The 19313-nt window shown below is 48.7% G+C and overlaps 2 protein-coding genes and 1 long non-coding RNA gene across 33 annotated transcripts in view; 1 reads left to right on the forward strand and 2 right to left on the reverse strand.

Moving 5' to 3' along the window:
• Positions 1 to 12554, forward strand: part of MAPK8IP3 (mitogen-activated protein kinase 8 interacting protein 3) — an 81498-nt gene extending 68944 nt beyond the window's left edge. For 28 of the 31 annotated variants that reach the window (XM_052773311.1, XM_052773314.1, XM_052773317.1 and 25 more), the window contains 11 exons: positions 77 to 263; positions 1057 to 1179; positions 1455 to 1535; positions 2082 to 2149; positions 3588 to 3736; positions 4591 to 4762; positions 4888 to 5001; positions 6424 to 6462; positions 8345 to 8524; positions 8840 to 8983; positions 9558 to 12554. In XM_052773311.1, coding sequence (XP_052629271.1) covers positions 77 to 263; positions 1057 to 1179; positions 1455 to 1535; positions 2082 to 2149; positions 3588 to 3736; positions 4591 to 4762; positions 4888 to 5001; positions 6424 to 6462; positions 8345 to 8524; positions 8840 to 8983; positions 9558 to 9679 — 1379 coding nt within the window. In that variant the 3' untranslated portion in view covers positions 9680 to 12554. The remainder of the gene's footprint in view (positions 1 to 76; positions 264 to 1056; positions 1180 to 1454; positions 1536 to 2081; positions 2150 to 3587; positions 3737 to 4590; positions 4763 to 4887; positions 5002 to 6423; positions 6463 to 8344; positions 8525 to 8839; positions 8984 to 9557) is intronic. The other 3 variants (XM_052773324.1, XM_052773345.1, XM_052773344.1) reach the window with 1 other exon arrangement.
• A 2625-nt stretch (positions 12555 to 15179) lies between these two features.
• On the reverse strand, positions 15180 to 17295 carry MRPS34 (mitochondrial ribosomal protein S34). Its single transcript, XM_052773251.1, has 3 exons — positions 16870 to 17295; positions 16727 to 16769; positions 15180 to 15899 (listed from the first exon to the last, which is right to left on the reverse strand). Exons 1-3 carry the CDS (start codon positions 17185 to 17187, stop codon positions 15622 to 15624), a joined length of 639 nt encoding a protein of 212 aa, XP_052629211.1. The 5' UTR covers positions 17188 to 17295; the 3' UTR covers positions 15180 to 15621.
• A 774-nt stretch (positions 17296 to 18069) lies between these two features.
• On the reverse strand, positions 18070 to 19161 carry LOC128134929 (uncharacterized). The gene is made up of 2 exons (XR_008232881.1): positions 19038 to 19161; positions 18070 to 18846 (listed from the first exon to the last, which is right to left on the reverse strand). It is a non-coding gene; the product is annotated as an uncharacterized LOC128134929 (long non-coding RNA).
• Between the last annotated feature and the right edge of the window lie 152 nt (positions 19162 to 19313).

A 19313-nucleotide genomic window follows, 5' to 3' on the forward strand; every position in this document is an offset into this window, starting at 1 on the left:
TTAACAGCCTGATTTCTATATAGCTAGCTTACCAGCTCATTCTCCAGTATGTCTCACACTGCTCTTTGTCTTTTAGGTGAGGTGGCTGCTGTCTGCAATGGGAAGATCAACCAGTCCCAGTCTACTGAGGAGGCAACAGAAGCTACGGAGGTACCAGAGAACGGTACAAGCGAGGCAGATCCTGCTCAGGCTCGGCCTGGGCCCCTCACAGAGCACGTGTTTACAGATCCAGTCCCTGCACAGGCACCTCTTAGGCAGAACGGGTAGGCAGTCTGGGGCCAAAGTGCCAGCTTAGTTATTTATCAGCTCTGTTTTCATAAGCTTTTTGATACGAGAACTAGCCTGATCTTCTGATAAAGTGTCAAACTTCTTTCAGTTTTGTGCCCAAATAGTATTACAAATGGGATGATAGGGAGAGAAAGAAAGGAAATGAAAATAAACATGGTTCAGCCTGCAGCAGACTGTGTCAGCTGTTTAAGTGCAAATATTTGATCTCTCAGTATGAATTTAGACCTGCTGTTAAGACAGATCTTCCAAAGTACATGTACACTTAATGTTCTTACTGAAGGAACTTATTGATTCATGTGTAAAAATGATGATTGATTTATTCTAGTAGTACCTCTAACGTGCTATAAAGACAATGAAGAAAGCATATTCACCACCCAAAAATTCTTAAGATAAATGAGTCTGATGTGATGGCCTGAGGAGCAAGGTGGAAGTCTTGGATAGAAATTGTTCCTAAATGACCAAGTTGTTCTAAGTTGTTTCTGTTGAAGTTGGAAATGAACTGAGAAAATACTGTTTATGCAATAGTACTGCCAAACACTAAGTTCTGTAGATTTGAAGTACTTGCTATTTGTATTGGTGGGGAAAAAAGGAGGTTTTGCAAATTGCAGATTCAGGAGTCAAGCTATTAAAAAACACTGAAGAGAAGGAAGCGATTTGTGTATACAAGGGCCCTTGTCTGCTTGTGAATGCCAGATTGTGAACGTAGATGGGTATTCTGTGTGCGTTGCTGCTACTAAAGCCTCTAACAGTGTTCTTTTGTCTCTTCAGGGAGAATGGACAGCTGAAGACAGAGTCAAGCACAACACTGCCAGATCAGGAGTTGAATGGGGATGCTGCTGGGACTTGCACCAGTGCTGCCCCCACCATGTGGCTGGGAGCACAGAATGGCTGGTAGGTTCCCTTTGGGCTGGCAGATCTCTCTGTCACCTCCATTGTCTGGGCTCCACTTTTCATGTCTGCACACCTTTAGTTCATGTCTTGATTCTGGAGTAGGTTTTCATTGCTCATTGTTGTTCTGAGCCCTCAGCTCATGATAGGCACAGGGATTTAACCTCGATTTCTTACCTAACCTCCACCTTTCCTACCAGCAGAAAAGACTCAAGCCTAGTCAGGCTGAAGGTGTGGGGCCTTGCTGCTAACCCTCCCTGATTTGTCCTTTCTCACAGGCTTTATGTGCACTCGGCTGTATCCAACTGGAAGAAGTGTCTGCACTCAATAAAGCTGAAGGACTCTGTACTGAGTCTAGTGTAAGTGTGCATGCCATGGGACACTGAAGGAGAAGGTTCAGTGCCTAAGCAATTTTTTAGGTGGGGGTAGCAGCTCTTTGTCAGTCATCTTTTTCTTTGCTCTTCTAAGTGCATGGGTTTGTGAGGAAAGTTTCCCAGGGTTTTTGTTACCGGAAAGCCTCATACTGAGCCATTTTCCTGCTCAACTGCAGACCTGACCCAGTTCAGTGAATAAGGTACTAAATGAGATTAGGAGTATCAGGAGGAAATAAGTGGGAAGGAGAAAGGCAAAACTTCACTGGGGTGTAAATTAGGTGAAATTTGTTGAAATTGATGGAGTTTGTAGTGCAAAGGAGAAGTTAACCTCAACAGGAAATTTATGAATGATCTTACTACAATGAAGGTAAGAGGTATGACCCTCGGCCCTTGCAGGATTTTCCTGCAAGTGCTAAACTGAATGGGAATTGTAGAAAGAACATAAAGATGGTGCGCATGGATGTCAAAAAGGATTTGTTAGTCCCTTACTTTTACAGGTTTTTGTAAGTATTTACTTTTCTGTGATTTCAGGCATGTGAAAGGGAGGGTTCTTGTTGCTCTGGCAGATGGAACACTAGCCATATTCCACCGGGGAGAAGGTAAGAATCAACGTAGTAAGAGAAAACCAAACTTGGCCGGAAGCGTAGCAATGGATGAAATGCTATTCTGAATCGAGAAGGAAAGGTGCTGGCTTGCCAGAGTACAAACATGATTAAAATGCATAGCTATTATACACATGTAATCCTTATCCTAAAACATCTAAGGCATACTTTAACACCATTTCCTGAGCTTTTCTAAACAAAACCATGCGTGTGTGTTCTGTATAGCACATGCGGGGTAAATGCAACACTTTTGGGAGTACATATGCTGTGCAGTTATTTGAGGCACGCTTGGTAAGTTTAATGCATTTGGGCCATGTCGGTGTTACTCTGCTTTCACAAATCAACTGTAACAGGGCATGCACAGGGAGCTCCACGCAGCTTAGGCTGTACCCGAGCAGATCGTCTGTGCAGTTGCAAATAGGCCTGCTGCTTCCCACAGACATTGGACTCTATATAAGTAGTGGAACTGATCACTGCTTACACAGGAGGCAGAGCTGGGATTCTCTGGAAGTCTGGAAATCCCAAATAAATGGAGCCTTTGCATTACACTTGGTCAGTTTTTTGTGTGGCAAAAAAGAGATGTCTGAGTAATCTGACCTGCCTTAATCTTGTCACTTCAAGATATTTTTTGAATTCTGTATTTCTTGTCCTCTTTACTGTTGTAGGCTTTGTTTCCCTATGGCTTGAGCAGTTCCTGAGCTGTGTTCATACCTGAAAACACAGAGGAATTTGCTAACTGTGACTACTGCTTGTATATTAAGAATTTAGTTATTCATTGAGTAGCAGTTTATCCATCAAGCTGAAATACAGAGATTTCTGGTTTTGTGCAATCTAAATTTTGATTCAGCCTTTGTCATGAGTTCAAGCCTGACCACTGACACATAAAAATTGTTCCCATCAGAAACAGGATAAAGCTTCGTGACGTAGAGGCCACCTGTCTGTGAAGGACACAGTATCTGCTAGGTCAGTTAGAAAATAAGCATGAGAGAAGGGAGATTGATTCCTTATCCTGGATTTGACACTTTGGCAAAATTATGTTGTCCGTCTGATATGAGGAAGCCTCACCACAAGGTCCATTTCCTTTTAATTTTCCTCATAGTCTTGTTAGGCTGTCTTTCTTCTTCCCCTGCTGTTTTTGTTGTACTTGTTAGAGAAGCCTGTTCACTTCATTACAGTAAAAGGATGTTTAAAATAGCCTGATTTGGAGAGCTTTTAGCCCACCAAACTAAACTTTATTGTCACGTGTTTCGTAAGTATAAGGCTCTGCCCATATAGTATTACGGGTTCATAGGAAGTTCACAGACATAAGCAAAATGAGCATTTGACTACTAGCTAAGCCTGTATACTTAGTTATACATGGAAAGGTAGATGATTCTATTGTATACTGACATGTCATGAAGGAGATGCATCTTTCCGCACTTGTTTTTCACCTTAGACAGTCAGTGGGATCTCAGTAATTACCACCTAATGGACCTCGGTCACACTCACCATTCCATCCGCTGCATGGCTGTTGTGTATGATAGAGTCTGGTGTGGCTACAAGAACAAAATCCATGTTATCCAACCTAAGACAATGCAGATTGAGGTAAGAGAGCAAATGTGTGTGTATGCATGCACATGCTTGTCTTGTATTTATTCTTATAGCTGTTTTCTGCTGCAGTGCATGGAAATGCAGAACCTTTGTATTGTCATTGCTGACTGTAGGACCCAAACAGTCAATCTGGGTCAAGTTATGACCCAATCTGCCAGGGGGGTATTTATTCCTTCCTCCCTTTGCAGAGCTTAAATCCTTAGATAAGTCTAAACTGAGCACTTTCTTTGCCTTTACTAGTGAATCTATGAGGCCACATACTGTACAGAAGTACATGCGTGCTTTACAGCTGCCCTTCATATATGATCTAAGACTTCTCCATCTGTGGGCATTGTGGCACAAAGGAAGAGTACAGTTAGCAAGCCCTAGTGATCCTACTTGCCTAAGAAAAAAATTATGTTTAGAGCCTTTTGTTTGAAATTCAATACAGTGGTGTTGGTACAAACCTATTTGACAGTGCTTGGAATAATTCTAGTAACAGGAGAAGAAGTGCTGAATCTGAAGTTCACGTCAGTGAGCCAAGGCAGTTTGATCTTTGGAATTTATACTGGAGTTGTGTGTTTTCCTTTTCTACCAAGCATATTGAAAACTCTTGGTTTCTAAATGTTCTAGCTCATTAATTGGTTTGCAAAGACCATAATCTCTGCACAGCTGTTATACAAAATCATTTCAAGCGAGGGAATTTTTGTATACTGTAGTGAACTTCTGAGGTCAGCTGGCTTTAACACATTTTCTTCAGGAGCTTTGAAACCCAAACAAGTGATCACAGTTGAGGAAAATGGAGTATAAGTGTAGATAATTGCAGACCTTTTGTGAACTCACATTGGTCCACCTATTTGGCATTTCAGAAATCCTTTGATGCCCACCCTCGGCGGGAGAGTCAGGTGCGACAGCTGGCATGGATTGGAGATGGAGTATGGGTTTCTATCCGCCTGGACTCCACTCTGAGGCTTTACCATGCCCACAGCCATCAACATCTGCAAGATGTCGACATTGAGCCTTACGTCAGCAAGATGCTAGGTGAGGCAGTAGGGACTGTCAGTAAATGGTCTGCTGCTTACTGAGATCAGAGAAAAATCAGAATTCATTAGCAGACCTTGCCCAAAGTCGTAACTGACTCTTCAATTCTTATGCATGCTTACTAGGCACTGGAAAGCTGGGCTTCTCATTCGTGCGGATTACAGCCTTGCTCATTGCTGGCAACCGCCTCTGGGTAGGGACAGGGAACGGTGTCGTCATCTCCATTCCATTGACTGAGAGTAAGTGACATTTATTGGAGATACTTCTGCATCCCCCCCTAAAAAAAGAATGCTTTTGTGTGTTATTTGTGCAGCATGGCGGATGGCTCTGGTAGGCTAATGCTTTCTGGACATTTTTACTCTGAACCTGACACACCTTTGATCATAGAAGCGTTCGGAGAGAAGAGCCCTGAGTGTGAACAACCCTGAACTTGGTTTAACTCTTCCTTATTAAGGAATTAAGTGTTCAATTGAGTGGATTTAACCTGTTTAAAACCAAATAGGTATTTGTTACTGTCCCTTTCAGTTCAGTTGAAGGCATTTCCTTCTTGGAGGACCAATGACATCTCTACCATCTATACAGTCTTCTTTTTTGAGTGTGACCTTGACAGAGCAGGCTGATGGGAACTGATTCTGTAGCTACTGGAAACCAGGAGAAACAAAGCTTTGGGAATTGTAGTAAGTCTTCAAAAGGAGGCCATGGGTTGAGAAGTCACCAGGAAGATCTCCCTGGAAATTTTGTTTTGGCACAGACATCTAAAAGTCTCCATAACAGTATTTTCTAGAAACTGACCTTAGAAAAGCTTCATTTACTCAAATTAGGGCTCAGCTTTATCAGTCAAGTAGAAATCAGTATCCTACACCAAATCCAACCTGGTGAGCAGGCCCAGCAGTAGTTAATAGGTGCATCTCTGGAGCTGGAAGTTTAGTTGAAGCTCTTAGTAATCCTGTTCTGTACCTGCCAGTCAGCGTCTAACTTTGCAGGTCTGTTCCAGATTGTAATGGGGGAGTAGGATTTGAAGCTGATTGCAGTTGCTTTCAACAGAAAGCAGCCAAATTAACATTTTCTTACCACTGCTAGCAGGAAATCTGAGAAGCAGGAAATGGCTCTTGTATAAGAGCAGCAAACCTGTTGTAATCCTCCTGGAAGTCAGGGCTGAGATGGTCTCCTCTAAGGCTAGTGGAGCTGGATATGCCCAGGGCTGACACCAGGAAGCCAGTGACACAGTTGTCTTTGTGCATTGCAATCTTGGTCTCATTTCTGAATCCCTGTTTTAAAGCCCATTCTTTCTTGGGGCTGGTGTCCTAATTCTGAGTTAAGCTTGTTCCCTGCTGTAAACCAGTTGCATTATCTTTCAGTGTCTCTGTAAAAATGTGGTAAGCAGTAAGGCCTTACTAGAAGCTTTAGCAATGGATCCTTGTGACCATGGTCCCTCTCCCATCTCAGATACTACATTTGTCCTTGTAAGATAAGAGCAAAGTGAGCAAGAACAGTGTTGGTATAAACTGATCAGAGCCTGTAGCTCCTGTTGCGGTTTCTCTAGGTTTTATACATTTTTGTTGTTCCCTGAATTTTCTCCCAGTAATCACCTTTTTCTTCTCTCCCGTCCTGCCTGTCTCTTCCCTTGCCCCTCTGTGTTCCCACTCCTTGCCTGTGCCTAGCTGTAGTCCTCCACCGAGGCCAACTCCTTGGGCTCCGGGGTAAGTCCATTGCCTCCTTCCTTCAGCTTTCACTCCTTTTGTGCCCATTCACCTTTGCAGTCACTTTCCCACCCTTCCATCCTGCCATTCAGCTCTCTCCATCCATTTTTCCTCATCAGGCTTTCATTTTAAGTTGCATCTGAGAAAAGCGACCAGAGACAGTAGTGTAAATATCCTCATTTCCCATGGCTAAAAACATTTTCATCCATCTCATCAGCCATCCCTCTGGTTTTTTTGTGTCAAGAGTACTTTATTCTTCATCAGTAGTTCCCTTATTGTGGTAGGCCAGGTTTGAGATAGGGATTGTAAAGGTTCATTCAGTCATAGAGTTCCAGGAAGCAGGAGTAGACTGTTCTTCCAAGGTCTTCCTTGGTCATCCTTGGTTTTCCAAGGATACTTCTGTCATCAGTTCCAGGCCAATGGCAGTAGGTGCTGTGGCACCTGCCAGCTGCAAGTAATCAACCAACACTTTTAACCAGAGGGGACTTTGGTAAACATTAAGAATTGTTTGAGTTTGTGCCAGTTAAGGCAGGGCCTGAGTTCAAATTTACGCTTACCTTAGCCCTTCCAGGGTCAGAAAGGAGTATTTTTTTTGTCATTGTAAGGCATTTCTGTGGCCGTCCAGAAGCATTATCAACATATGTCTCCTCCTTTTAAAGCATCTGATACTAGTTGCAGTAAGAAGCCAGATACTGAGTGAGAAGAAGTGCTCGTACCAGCCCCGTCTGTCGATCAGATGAGCTCAGCCAGTTGCAGCTGCTCACAGCAAACCAAAGCACAGAGATGCAGAGAGCCTTCATCTTGAGGATCTTCCCCCTGCACACACTGATTCTCATTCTTCCATCAAAATATTTGTACTTGTCTCGCCATCCTGGCTTGAGTCTGATAGGTAAAAGTCTCCTTTGTCCAAGTCACTTAATTGAAATCCAGCCCAAGCCAAAATACAGAATTACAGATAATTAAGCAAGCAATTCAGTTCTCTCACAGTAAGTGAAAGCCTTCTGATTTTAGTACTGTTTCTGTTTTACTGATGTGGGTGCATATGGAAGGAAAGCATCTCCCATGCTGAGCTCTGAGCACTGGTCTCTGTTCCTTGGTGGGTGGAAGCATTCACATTCTCAGAGCCTGGACATGAAGGATGCTGGCCCCTGAGCCCACCTTGAAATCCTTGGAAGCTGTGGATGGTGGGCATCTTTCAGATGTTCATGGCTTGAGTAGCTGATCTTCTGGTGTCACAGCTAAATCAAGGACTAAGGAAGGACCTCACTCCACTGCTGTGACATTTACTGGGCTGAGAGGCCTTCACTATACCCAGAGACTGTTTTCAGCAGCCTGTGTGCTCACGGCTTGGCATGAGCAAAAGACTTAACTTGGAAACTGAGCAACTTCACCAATCCAGAAAATAGCAATAATTCTCCTCCAGGTGCCCTTAAGGTCTCATGGGTACAGTGGACACCTTTGGATACCCTGCCAGGTACAAAAGACCAAGGTTGATCCTAGGACTGTAGGTCATTTCTGAAGGCTGGACAGGATTGCTGCTGGTGAAGAGGCCTTCACTGGACACAGCAGAGATCTTGTCTAGCTTGCCCTAGGGTCACTCTTGCCTAGCACATCCAGGGATGTGTGCCTCACTAGTAGCCAAATACTAGATTCGATGAGAAAATGTAGTTTGTTACCATGAGTGGATTGTAACCAGCCTAAGAGAGGGACTGTACAGTTTTGTGTGGTCTCCTCCATCACATCCTTTACACAAGACCTTTAGAGAGACCTGCACCCTTAAAGGTTTTCCTTCATGGCTCATGAGTTTTCTCTTTGATTTGAGTCCCTTCTGTAAACGGGAGTCAAAGCCATTGCTGACAATATTCCTCCTCCATGTCTCCAGCCAACAAGACCTCACCAACCTCTGGAGAGGGCAGCCGCTCTGGTGGGGTCATCCATGTGTATGGTGATGACAACAGTGACAAATCTGCCAGCAGTTTCATTCCCTACTGCTCCATGGCTCAAGCACAGCTCTGTTTCCATGGGCACCGTGATGCTGTCAAGTTCTTCGTCTCTGTGCCTGGTAAGGATGAGCACAGCCTTTCCTTGTTGAGGGTCTTGTCTCACTGTCCATTCTGTAACAGGAGCTTCAGCTGGTCTGCAGCAGATGGCTGTCCATAGCATTTCTAGTGCTTGCAGATCACTGTGGCTCAGACATCAATAGTTTAAACTGCAGTGACTTCCAGATTTCACAGCAGAAGGAATTGGCCTGCCCAATTGTGTGTGTGTCTCTGTGCATGTGTGTGTGTCTGTGTATGTGTGTGTTTGTGTGTACATGTGTGTGTTAACTGCATGGGGGCTGAGCAGAGGCACTGACAGCACCTCTGTCCTCTCCTAGGCAATGTCCTAGCAACCCTGAATGGGAGTGTGTTGGACAGCCCTTCGGAGAACCCCAGCACAGCGGCCACAGAGACCGAGGGGCAGAAGCTGAAGAATGTCCTGGTGCTGAGCGGAGGAGAAGGATACATCGATTTCCGGATCGGTGAGCGCCTGTGGTGGGAGGCATCTGGAACAGGAAGGGGTGCGGGACCGTGGTCATGGAGAGAGGGATCACTGCTGTGGGAGTGAAATCTGAAAAGCACTGCTCTCTGTTTCTCCTGCCTTTGGCTGTGAGGGCAGATAGCAAGCATTTTCCTTGCACAACACAAGACTGCCAAACCCTGCCCCTGCCTGTGCCTGCAGTGCCACGCAGTCTACGTTAATGGCCCTGGAGAGAATAAAGCCATCTGTGCCACTGGCTCCAAACATTGCTGCCCTACTGTGGTCACCTGTGCTGCTCCAGGGCGCTCTGTGTTGTAAACATTGGCTTCCCCGAAAGGAAGCGTGGTTTTCCCTACTGCTGGAGGTGGTTTGTTCCATCCATACAGTCCTGCTTCAGAAAAGCTCCATGTGGCTATAAATGTTCTCCAGGCATAAAGGAAGGTCTCAGCTCATGCTCTCTGTTGTCAGACTGCCGAGACTGTAACAGGGGTATTAGCCTCTTTGGAAGTATTCCAGAGTAGTGCAATTTGGGATTTTCTTTCTTGCCTTTTTCACTCTCTGTTTTCTCTCTTCAGGGGATGGAGAAGATGATGAGACAGAGGAGAATGCAGGAGATGCCACCCAGGTGAAGCCAGTACTTTCCAAGGCTGAAAGGAGCCACATTATTGTGTGGCAGGTATCATACATCCCTGAGTGAGAATTTCTCCTTTCCCGCCAATGTAAGTGTCCCTCCTCCCGCCTGAATGCCAAGATGTACATACAGAACGCCTGCATTATACCTACTGCTGGAAACCGACCCCAGACAACTGCAACGGCTCCTGCCTTGGACTGTGACCCCCTTCTAACCTCTGAACTTGCAGCTTTCATCTTGGGCCTGTGCGCTTTCTGCGTGGTTGGATTATTGTTCTGCTCTGGAGCTGGCATCTACAAGGAGAGAAATGGCAGTGCATCAATGAAGTGAAGCTTGGAGCTAGAACTGTGCAAAGCCTTTGCCCAGCGCTCGGGAGCTGGCAGCTGGATGGGTGGTGGCTCAGGTTCTCTGGCAGGTTGCCTCACTCCCACCTGCATGAGAAAGAAGTATGTCCCCCTGGCGTCCCCCGCCAAAGCAGTGATGGTGAATCACAACTTCTACAGCACCCTAGCAGAAATCCTTTCTTGTTCACCAGTGGACTCTTCACCTTATCCACCCCTAAGCACAGAATAATGTGCTACGGACTGAGAGCAGCCAAGTCCAAGGAACCCTTAATAGAAAGGAGTGTCAGGGTTTGGGCAGCATTTCTGCTCTTTGGCTGGAGAAGGCAGCAGTGCCATTACTGTGGGGAACACATCCTCCATACTTGCAGATGGAAAGTCTCCCTCCTCTGCTGCTGTTGTTGTCTCAGCAGTTGCATGCTGGGTGACTCTGTGTGTCCGGAGAGGATTGTTTGGTAGCCTCAGATGGGAGAAAGGTGTTTGATCATGAAGGCCACAGGGCCTTTGGGAACTGTGGTAGCAAAGGGGTACTGGAACCTTGCTATTTTAAGAGCAGAAAAGGCAGCAATACTTGTTAACTCCCCTTTCCAAAAATGCCAGGCAGAAAAGAACTCGAGTTCATTCTGAAACGTTCAGGAGAAAGCTCTCTCTGCATAGCATGTGTTGGCTTTTAAAACACAGGTGAGGGCAGATGACATTGGTCTGCTTGGTCTGCTGTGAATTCTGCATTAACACATTGAGATTACCTTGACACATAAGGCTGTGTCCCCATCCCAGGAACTGCTGGAAGGAGGTGTCTGTTTTCCTTTACACTTTGGCTGTTGGTTAGGAAAGACTGTAGGTGCAGTCAAGGTATAGAAAGGCTGTGTCTCATCTGAGGTCACACAGAAAAAGGAATTGAGGCCAGATCTCCTGACCTCTTACCCAACATTGCAAGCACTGACTTTGTTACTAAGTAGTTTGAAAAGCTGGAAGTTTCCGACTCCTGCAAAGAATTGACAACCCCTCAGAAAAATTCTGACAGCTGTCCTTGTCTAAGGAGCGCTGGGGGATTGCAAAGGTGCGTCCTGCTTCAAGGGAAGCAGCAAAATTGGGGCCAGGGAGAGCGGTTTTGAGCTCCAGGTGCAGAACATGGCGGTTCCAGATGTAGAGGCAGTGGTTTGTCCTCCCTTTCTGAGAGCAGAAACAGTCCTGTCTCCACAAGGACAAGTTCCATTTCCTTTGAACAATCCCTCCTGGATGTGCAGGACTAGAGCGAGTAGCAGTTGTTAGCGTTGAATTTGGAAGCTCCTTGTTTCTTCCCTGAGCTGTGCAGCACTCCAGGGCTCACAGGGATGTCCTTGTGCCAGTGTGGTGGTATGGAGACAGCTGTGGGAAGCCTTCGTCTCCTGGGAAGGTCCCAGCTGTGTCCTGTGCTTCTCACCATGGACCAGGCTGCCCCTAAGGCTTGTGGTCTAAAGCTACTTGTGTGCTGCAGGGATGCAGTATTCCCAGGGGAAGCTCCAACATGTGGCATCTGTCCTGATGCAGCAGCACTGAAATGATTTTTGGATCTGCAGTTCAGAAAAGGGCTGGGGCATACCTTTCCCCTGCAAGGAGGCAAGAGGACATCCCTGGAGAACAGAGGCCTCAGCCACCAAGGTACAGAGCCACAGTGGTGCCCATGCTGCCTGTGAGTGGTGCTGGTGACACGGGCACCCACACCACTCTTCACTGAGGTAGGAAGCCAGCTGGACGGTGTCCTCCAGCCATTGGCACACCAGGCTCTGCAGTTGGCTTTGCCTAAGGGATGCTTGGAGCCACCACCTGCATGCGGGGGGACCTTTCACCAGGAACATTTCACCAGGGCACTGCTGACTGTGCCAGGCTTCTCATTCACTTTCCCAAAATGCTTTCTGCTAGGAAGAGCTCATTGGATCACAACACAGAATGCATTAAAATTAACAAGAACAACATTTAGACCACAGATTCCACAGACATGTTCATCAGTTAAGGCCAGGTAAACTTTGTAATTTGGGCTAATTGAAGGGGGCGAAAAAAAAAAAAGCCCTAGTAGGCCCAGTTCCTTAGCTCTATCGACTCTTCCATAGGAAAATACAGAATTGCAACGTTCTTACCTCTTACTGTTTGCTCTGTATCTGGTTTTAGCAGTCAAAGTGACAGTACTCAGTCTCCTGTCACCTACTGGGCCCTGGCAACATCAGGAGACAGTCTCAGGCCTCTACCAACAGGTTTCTTTCCAGCTCAGTGCATGTTTTCCTCCAAGAAAAGCACATGTCCAAGAGGGGCAGCTACAGCTAAGTAGAACCAGCCTCTTCTGTCAGCTCCTGTGAGCATTTGGTGGCTGCTGGGCAGCAAGGTGAGAACTGACTGGCTTCAACACACTTCCCTGTCATATCTCCACTGTGATGTATGTAAAGTATCTTGTATGTTACAAAAGGATTTTAAAAAGTGTCTTAAGGCCTGTAAACTCCGCTATTTGGTCTGAAGATGGCATTCTGTAAAGAGACTGCTGTATGAATATGTTCCCATGCTTTGTCCCCTATGCTATCAAACAACGAACCATATCTGTTCTGTATGTAATAAATGTGTTAACATCACCAAGTGCAGGGCATCTTGTTCCTATAAAGGCACTGGGATTTCTGCTCAGTCATTAATAGCAGCAAGACACTTAAAAGGGTGGGAATGGCAGCTCAAGTGTTCACCATTGAGCAATTTAGTGGCAAGAAATGAGATGTGGATTGCTCACTGGGTCAGAGCAGAGGGGGCTGGTCCTGCAAGCCACAGTGCAATCTGTAGCTTCTCCCAGCATCAGAAATAAAAGGTGGAAAAGACAAGTGTTCAGCTGCCGGCTAGCTGCAGCTGTCCTTGTGGTGTCCCCTTCAGGTGAGCTGCCAGGGTTAACACGTCAGGCTCAGCTTTCAACAAGCAATTTGCCAATGATGTCACTTGTCAATACAGGGTGGTACTTCACAAAGTCCCATAGGAATCCATGACATTCAGCACTGCAGGAAGCGAGTTCCTCTTACTCCCAGCAGCACTTGGACACATTCGTATTTATTTTGTAGAACTGCATTAATCCAAGGGCTGTACATAGCAATAATAGACAAGAAAGTTCACCTCCTTACACCAGGAGCAGCTCCAGCCCTGAGCAGGGGTCCCTAAGGTGACTCACCTCCATGACTAACCCCTGCACTGCAGTCCTGTGCAGGCCAGGGTGAAGTACAACCTCCTGGGTTAATAGAAGCACCTCAGCAATGAAGTTTGGAAAGAGGGCCTGGGATCCGTCCCGCACTCCTCGGGCTGCACCCTTCAGTACGGCCAGGAGCAGTCTGAGCAAGGTAGAGTGAAGTGCAGCCATGTCTGGCACCCACCTGGTTGGCTGAGGAAGGGGCTCACTCCTGTCATCCTTCAGACCACCACGCCCATGCTGTTAAACGACCCAGGAGGTTAACGCACAGGTTTGAGAGTCCAGCAGAGGTCCCGGCGTGTTCTAGGCATTGAATCCAATATGTGGCAAACTGGGGCTGTGCAGCTTTCTGGAAGGGGACCTTCACAGTCAGACAAGGTGCTCAGGCTGCCCAGGGCTCTGTGTGAAGACACCCCCCCCCCCAGGTGTTAAGGCCCTGAGATCACCAGCAGGTCACAAGCCTCATTTAAGCACCAGCTGGGGCCTTCAGTCTATGCCTGAGCTGTGCTGTAGCTGTGCTTTTCTCCAGCTGCTCCCAGGTGGACCCCTGGGACTTGGGCCTTTGGACTAGATGATCTTCAAAGGTCCCTTCCCACCCAAGTGATTGTTTGATTCTATGCCTTACAGTGTATTATCTCCACCTGCTTTTGCTCCTGGCTGGGCTTCCTGGATGGACCCTGATTATGGGTCATTTCTTGCCTTGTCTGGGGCTGCTGGTGGACCCTGTTGCCAGCACTTGGCTCTGCCTACTGTGGTCCAGACTCTGGGCCTCTGCCCTGTCAGGGAGGGCACTGCCTGTGCTGGGGCTGTGTTCAGCTCCTGGCTGTGCAGGACAGAGGACTAGATTGTTCTGCTTGTCCCATCTAACTCACATCTACCCCTCCCTTCCCACCTCACCCATCCTCAGTTTGTGTGCTGATTCAGTAGCACCTCAGTCACAGAAAGCACAATAAGGCACCAGGTCAGCCCAGCACCTGGCAGCGGAGGCTATAGAAACCAGAGAAGCTGTTTTTCCATCAGCTGCAGTGGGAAGTCTCACAGCTCAAAGTGTTCCTGCCTTTAGCAACACTCCCGATTTTCCCTCCCCTGGACTCTCCCATTGCTGCTGAAGCCAGTGAACCAGCCCTGGCACGTGCCCCACAGTGTTCCCGCCACCACAGAGGAGGAACAAGAGCTCAGCTCTTCCCAGCCTTTGTGCCTTGTCATAGGATCAGCTTTTAACTCATGAGAAAAACCTTCCCTCTTATCCCATAGGAGCCTCTGGTGAGGAACCCCATGGAAGTCCAGGTAGCTGATGTTGATCTGTTTGCTCCTGCCTGATGACAGCCTTTTTCCTGGTGGCTGAGGCCACATGTTCCCCTGTGTCATCCAGGCCTGCCAACACACTGGGCAGGGCAGAGTCCAGTTTTTGCTTTCCCTCGGTAAATCCCTTCAGGCTACTTGTGATTTAAGGATGCTGCAGCAAATGGAACACCACCTCTTGACTACCTACTACAGCAGACAAAAGAACTAAATAGCTGCTTCTGCAGGGAGCTGTCCTGTACATAGGCTACAGACCAGCACAGCTCTTGCGCCCCCTCCACCTGCACCCAGACTAGACCCTCCAGCAGTCCCCAACACAGCAGCAGAATCCACAGCCACCGCAAGAGAAAATGAAATGCCAAGAACTGCACTAAGGAGCTGCATTTCTGTAATGGTCGCCGCACCGTGCTGCGCTGAACAGGTGCTAATTTGCAATTGGCTTCAAATAGTAAGAGCCAATCCTCTATACGTTGCATCACCACAATTAAAATTATTTCTCCTGACAGCCGTCTCTGGGAATAAGAGATGGATAGCTTTGGATAAGCTTAGTATCCAAAGCCATGTTCCTCCCATGTTGTTCATTGCCATCCTATGTAAGTAACCCAAATGATTTTGCAGCGGTTAAGAGGAATCCAATGCTGTGCCTGTATTGGGTAATCTAATGGCTCTGCATTTGAACCTCACGATGATCTCCATGCACTGAAAAAAATACCAAGTTTTCTTAGAACTCTGCTGCAGAAATAAGAATACATTTATTTTTGTTAGTAGATACATTTGTACACAGCTTTCTGTAATAATGTGATATTCTCAGCAGTTTTTACGTGATTTACATAGGACCCAAATTATCTGAAAAATGTTCTTAAAAACCTAATTTTCAGGCTGTAAAGGCAATTGTGCTCCAAGGAATTGTAGCTGGATGACAGGAGCTACGCATTCAGAGACTATGCAGGGAACCAAGAAGGTTCCTCTGCTGACTGAGACCAAAGTTATGAAAAAAAATATGAACGTATCTATCTGCAGCATTCCTTTCAGATGAGGTGACTGTACAGGGCTGGGGAGCAAGCTAGGAAACCTGGATACACCATACCACAGTGGACAAGGGGGTCTTCTGAATGATGACATGCTTCTAACACACAGGGAGAGCATGTGGGGAGCTCAGGACATAGAACAAGTCTTTATACTGGTGTCCCTGCAGCTTTTTTCTTTGCACCCCGAAGGGGAGAGGCCATGATCTTTGCCAGATCAATCATTGGCTCCTCTGTGATTGGCTTTCCCTCTTTCTGCCACTGTGCTAGGATCATGGCTCGGAGCAGAGGTGGGTACGGAAGGTACCAAATGGTCTCCTCTGGCACGGGGGTGAATTTCTTGAAGGCCTCCTCCTCATGCTTGGGCACCATACGCCAGTCATGGTACATGACCTTGTCAATCTCTCTCACTTCTTCTTCGGTTTTGCCTGAGAAAAGATGATGAACACCAGTGGACAATGCTATTGACAACAAACTCCCTCCGGGAAATGTAGCAAGTGTCAACTCTCCAGTATCAAAAGCGCTACATCAGGCAACAGTAAAGGAACAGTAAAGGTTTGGACAGTATCCTCCCTGCTATGCTATGGGATCCCACTTCTGTCCTTAAAAATCAAAACAGAAACAGGCTGAAAGGCCTACAGGCAAGTCATTGATTTAAAATGTCACTTTGTGTCTCTCTGGTTCAGCTTCCATGGCTAAGGAACCAGAGTAATTTCTCTCTACACTGATGAAAGTTCCCTGGGAAATTTAACGTTAACAATACCCAACAACTTTAAAACCTCTGAATGAGAAATGTTTCAGAAACTCTAGTAAGAGACAATTGTATGCCTAATACTAAGTAGCTTTAAAAAGGGAAATTCACTCAACTCGAAGCATTAATTTAAAATCCCAGTAACGTAAGTTTACATGCCATCGCTCCTGTTTTACTGACAATTTTACCTGGAATACCTGCATGGGTTCATTCTGTGTCTTGCTTTCGAACTCTCAAAACAGTCTGTCGCCTCACCTAACCTGCTGTTAGCTCCCCACAGTCAGCCTCCGCTGGCTCTCCCCCAGTGTTCTGTGAGGGCTAAATCCCAGCGTTTGAAAGTAAAAAAGGGAGAAGTTCCCTTCTGATTTAGCAGATCCGAGAAAAACCAATCTCCCAAGCAGGAAGGCTGCGGTTTTCCTGCAGCTCCCCCCACCCATTACTCTCCGGTCCTGCCTACAGACGCTCTCTCCCCACCTCGTGTGTGGGAAAACACGCCGGTTTTACCTCTGAAGGTCAGGTAGCCCCAAGCTCTTCCGTGATCCATGTTCTGCAAAGAAAACAAGACCCTGTTGAGGGCAGCAAGGGGTGAGGCAGCGGCAGGGAGCGGCGCCGGGGGCTCACGGAGGCGGGCGGGGGACGGCGGTTACCTCGGCTGTGTAGTCCGCCTTCACCTTGGTGATGACCCAGTAGCAGGGCTCGTCGTGCTCCCACAGCCAGGACTTGCGGGTGACGGTGCGGCCCACGCCGAAGCGCGGTAGGCGGCAGAGCAGCTCGAAGAGCCGGTTCTCGTTCCGCGCGTCCTCCCAGGCCCGCACCGGCAGCCGCTTCTGCGTCAGCGGCCGCCGCATGGTCTCGTAGTCCAGGGCGAAGCGCTGCGAGTCCCGCGGCCGGTTCTTCAGCGCCCGGTAGTCGCGGATCTTCTTGGCCATGGCGGCGATGGGCCGGTGCAGCTTCTTGCGGGCCATGGCGGCTGCCGGCGGGGCCGAGCGCTGCACCGGGAGCCCACCGCGCCTCCCGCCGCTTCCCGTGCCGCCCGGAAGCCGCCCCGCTCCGGCGCCGGGGCCGCGGCGGAACGCTTGTGCCGCGGCGGAACGCTTGTGCTGCGGCCCAACGCTTGTTCCGCGGCCCAGCCGCCCCCCCCCCCCGCCGCGGGGAGCCGAAGCGGCTCCTCGCTCCGGCCCAGTCGCCCTCGGAACCGCTCCGACAGGCAGCAGCCCCAGGCGGCCTGCCCGGCGAGACCTGCGCGCTGCTGCCGGCTCTGGCCCGCCCGGAGGTGCCGGCAGACCTCTCGGGGTCGGCTATGGGCCTGAGCCACGGCGGGAGGCGCCAGGCTCTCGGGAGGCGCCAGGCTCTCGGCAGGCCAGGCCCGGCCGGCGCTTCAAGGTGCCGGGCAGCCCCTCCGGGACAGCACGCTTCGGTGGCTGAGGGGGATCTCAAGAACTGAAAGCCTGGGACAGGACAATCTCCTTGACCAGATTCACCTGTTTCAGGCGCTGGAGAAGGGAACTGGCAGCCGGAGAGGAGTTCACTCAGGCAGGTCTTCGGAAGGCAAAGGCACGCAGAGGGTCTGTCCCCGATCACAGTCGGAAGCTGAGCCGAGAGCAGAAGCCGGGTCTCATAACTCTGTTCGCCGGGACCGGCCGCCCTCCCCCTGTGCGAATGGCTCCGGCAGTGTGGGCAGGAACTGCTGCCTGCAGTGCAGATTGAAGGAGTAGAAAACCGCGTAGGTCTGGCTCTATTAGCCCCTGGATCTGGGCTACAGAGTGGTAAATTAAACCCGTCAGGAGAAAGGTTTTTTTTTCTTTTTAAACCCGTATCTCATATTGAAGGAAACACATCTATTCCAGTACCACTGTAGAGTCTTTACTGAAGGCATTTGGGCATACAGAGACTGGTTTTTGTCAGCAGCCAAGATCAATGTGCAGAGGCAAAGTGTGGGGTGGGAGGGTGTGTTACACAACAAAACAAGCAAAACACCCGTTTTAAAGGCTGTCAATGCTCCTAGAATAGGACATTTTGTCCTAATAAGGTGCATCTCTCTTGAAAAAGGACAGGGGAGTTGTAACAAGGAGGACATACCTGATTAAGCTGACAAACACTGATTTAGAATAAGATACTCGACCTCAATCCACCCAAATTTGGGAGAAAAAGCAGAGCAATTAAACCACTTGTTACAGGGTACAGAGCAGATAGCTCGCATCTAGGGCTATGCAGCACAGGTATCAAGCTCGTGCCCTTTAAGACACCTACATTCAGGTTTCTGTGGGGGCACAGAGCAGAAGAGGACACAAGAATGCTTGAAAAATTGTGACATTGGCTCAGTCGGACGCAGAGAAAGTAAGGACAACACCAAACGCAGCAAGTCATCAGCAAAAACTGATGCTACTCCACGACAGTCGGCTAGAGACAGCACCTCCTGCCTGCTACGGCAAGAGAGGGAGCGCAAACCATGTTCTAAAACCCACCGCCTCCTAATTTGGCCTAACGGGGGTCACTAGGAGATACCAGTGCAGGTCACAAATGTCTGCCGGTACTCAGACACCCTCAAGAGCCGGCGTCCTGACAGCAGCTCGTCTTCGGTAGCAACGGGGTCCTTTGTTTCTTTTTCCTCAGGGCGAAATCTCCTGTTAAAGAAAACCCCTTCACCCTGGGGGTGCTGTAGAGACTTTGCTGCAGACGCTCGAGGAACAGCGACCTTGGCTACAGAGGGAAGCCCCCGGCACAAACACAGGCATTGCCGGCAGCGGGGCCGGCAGCCCCCACCGGCGCGGCCTGGCAGAGCAGCGGCGACCCACTGACCGCCACGACCACTTACCCCGATGTGCTCAGCACAAAGTTCTCCTGCTTGACAGCTCCTCCTGAGCCGCCGGCGGGCAGGGTGAACCGCTGAGAGGCCGAGACCGAGGCCAGGGCCGGGCTGTTCCGCTCCGCTCCACCGCCCCGGGCCGGCCCCCACCCCGCCCCGCGCGAGCCCAACGTCATCAAGATAGCGGGAGTCCAATCGGCGCCGCAGCCGCAGTCACGCCTCGGGGGAGCGGTCGGTGACAGCCCGCCCACCCACGTGACGGGGGCTGCCCAATCCCCGTTGTCC

Source organism: Harpia harpyja, chromosome 21, assembly GCF_026419915.1.
Source record: "Harpia harpyja isolate bHarHar1 chromosome 21, bHarHar1 primary haplotype, whole genome shotgun sequence".
NCBI lineage: Eukaryota > Metazoa > Chordata > Aves > Accipitriformes > Accipitridae > Harpia > Harpia harpyja.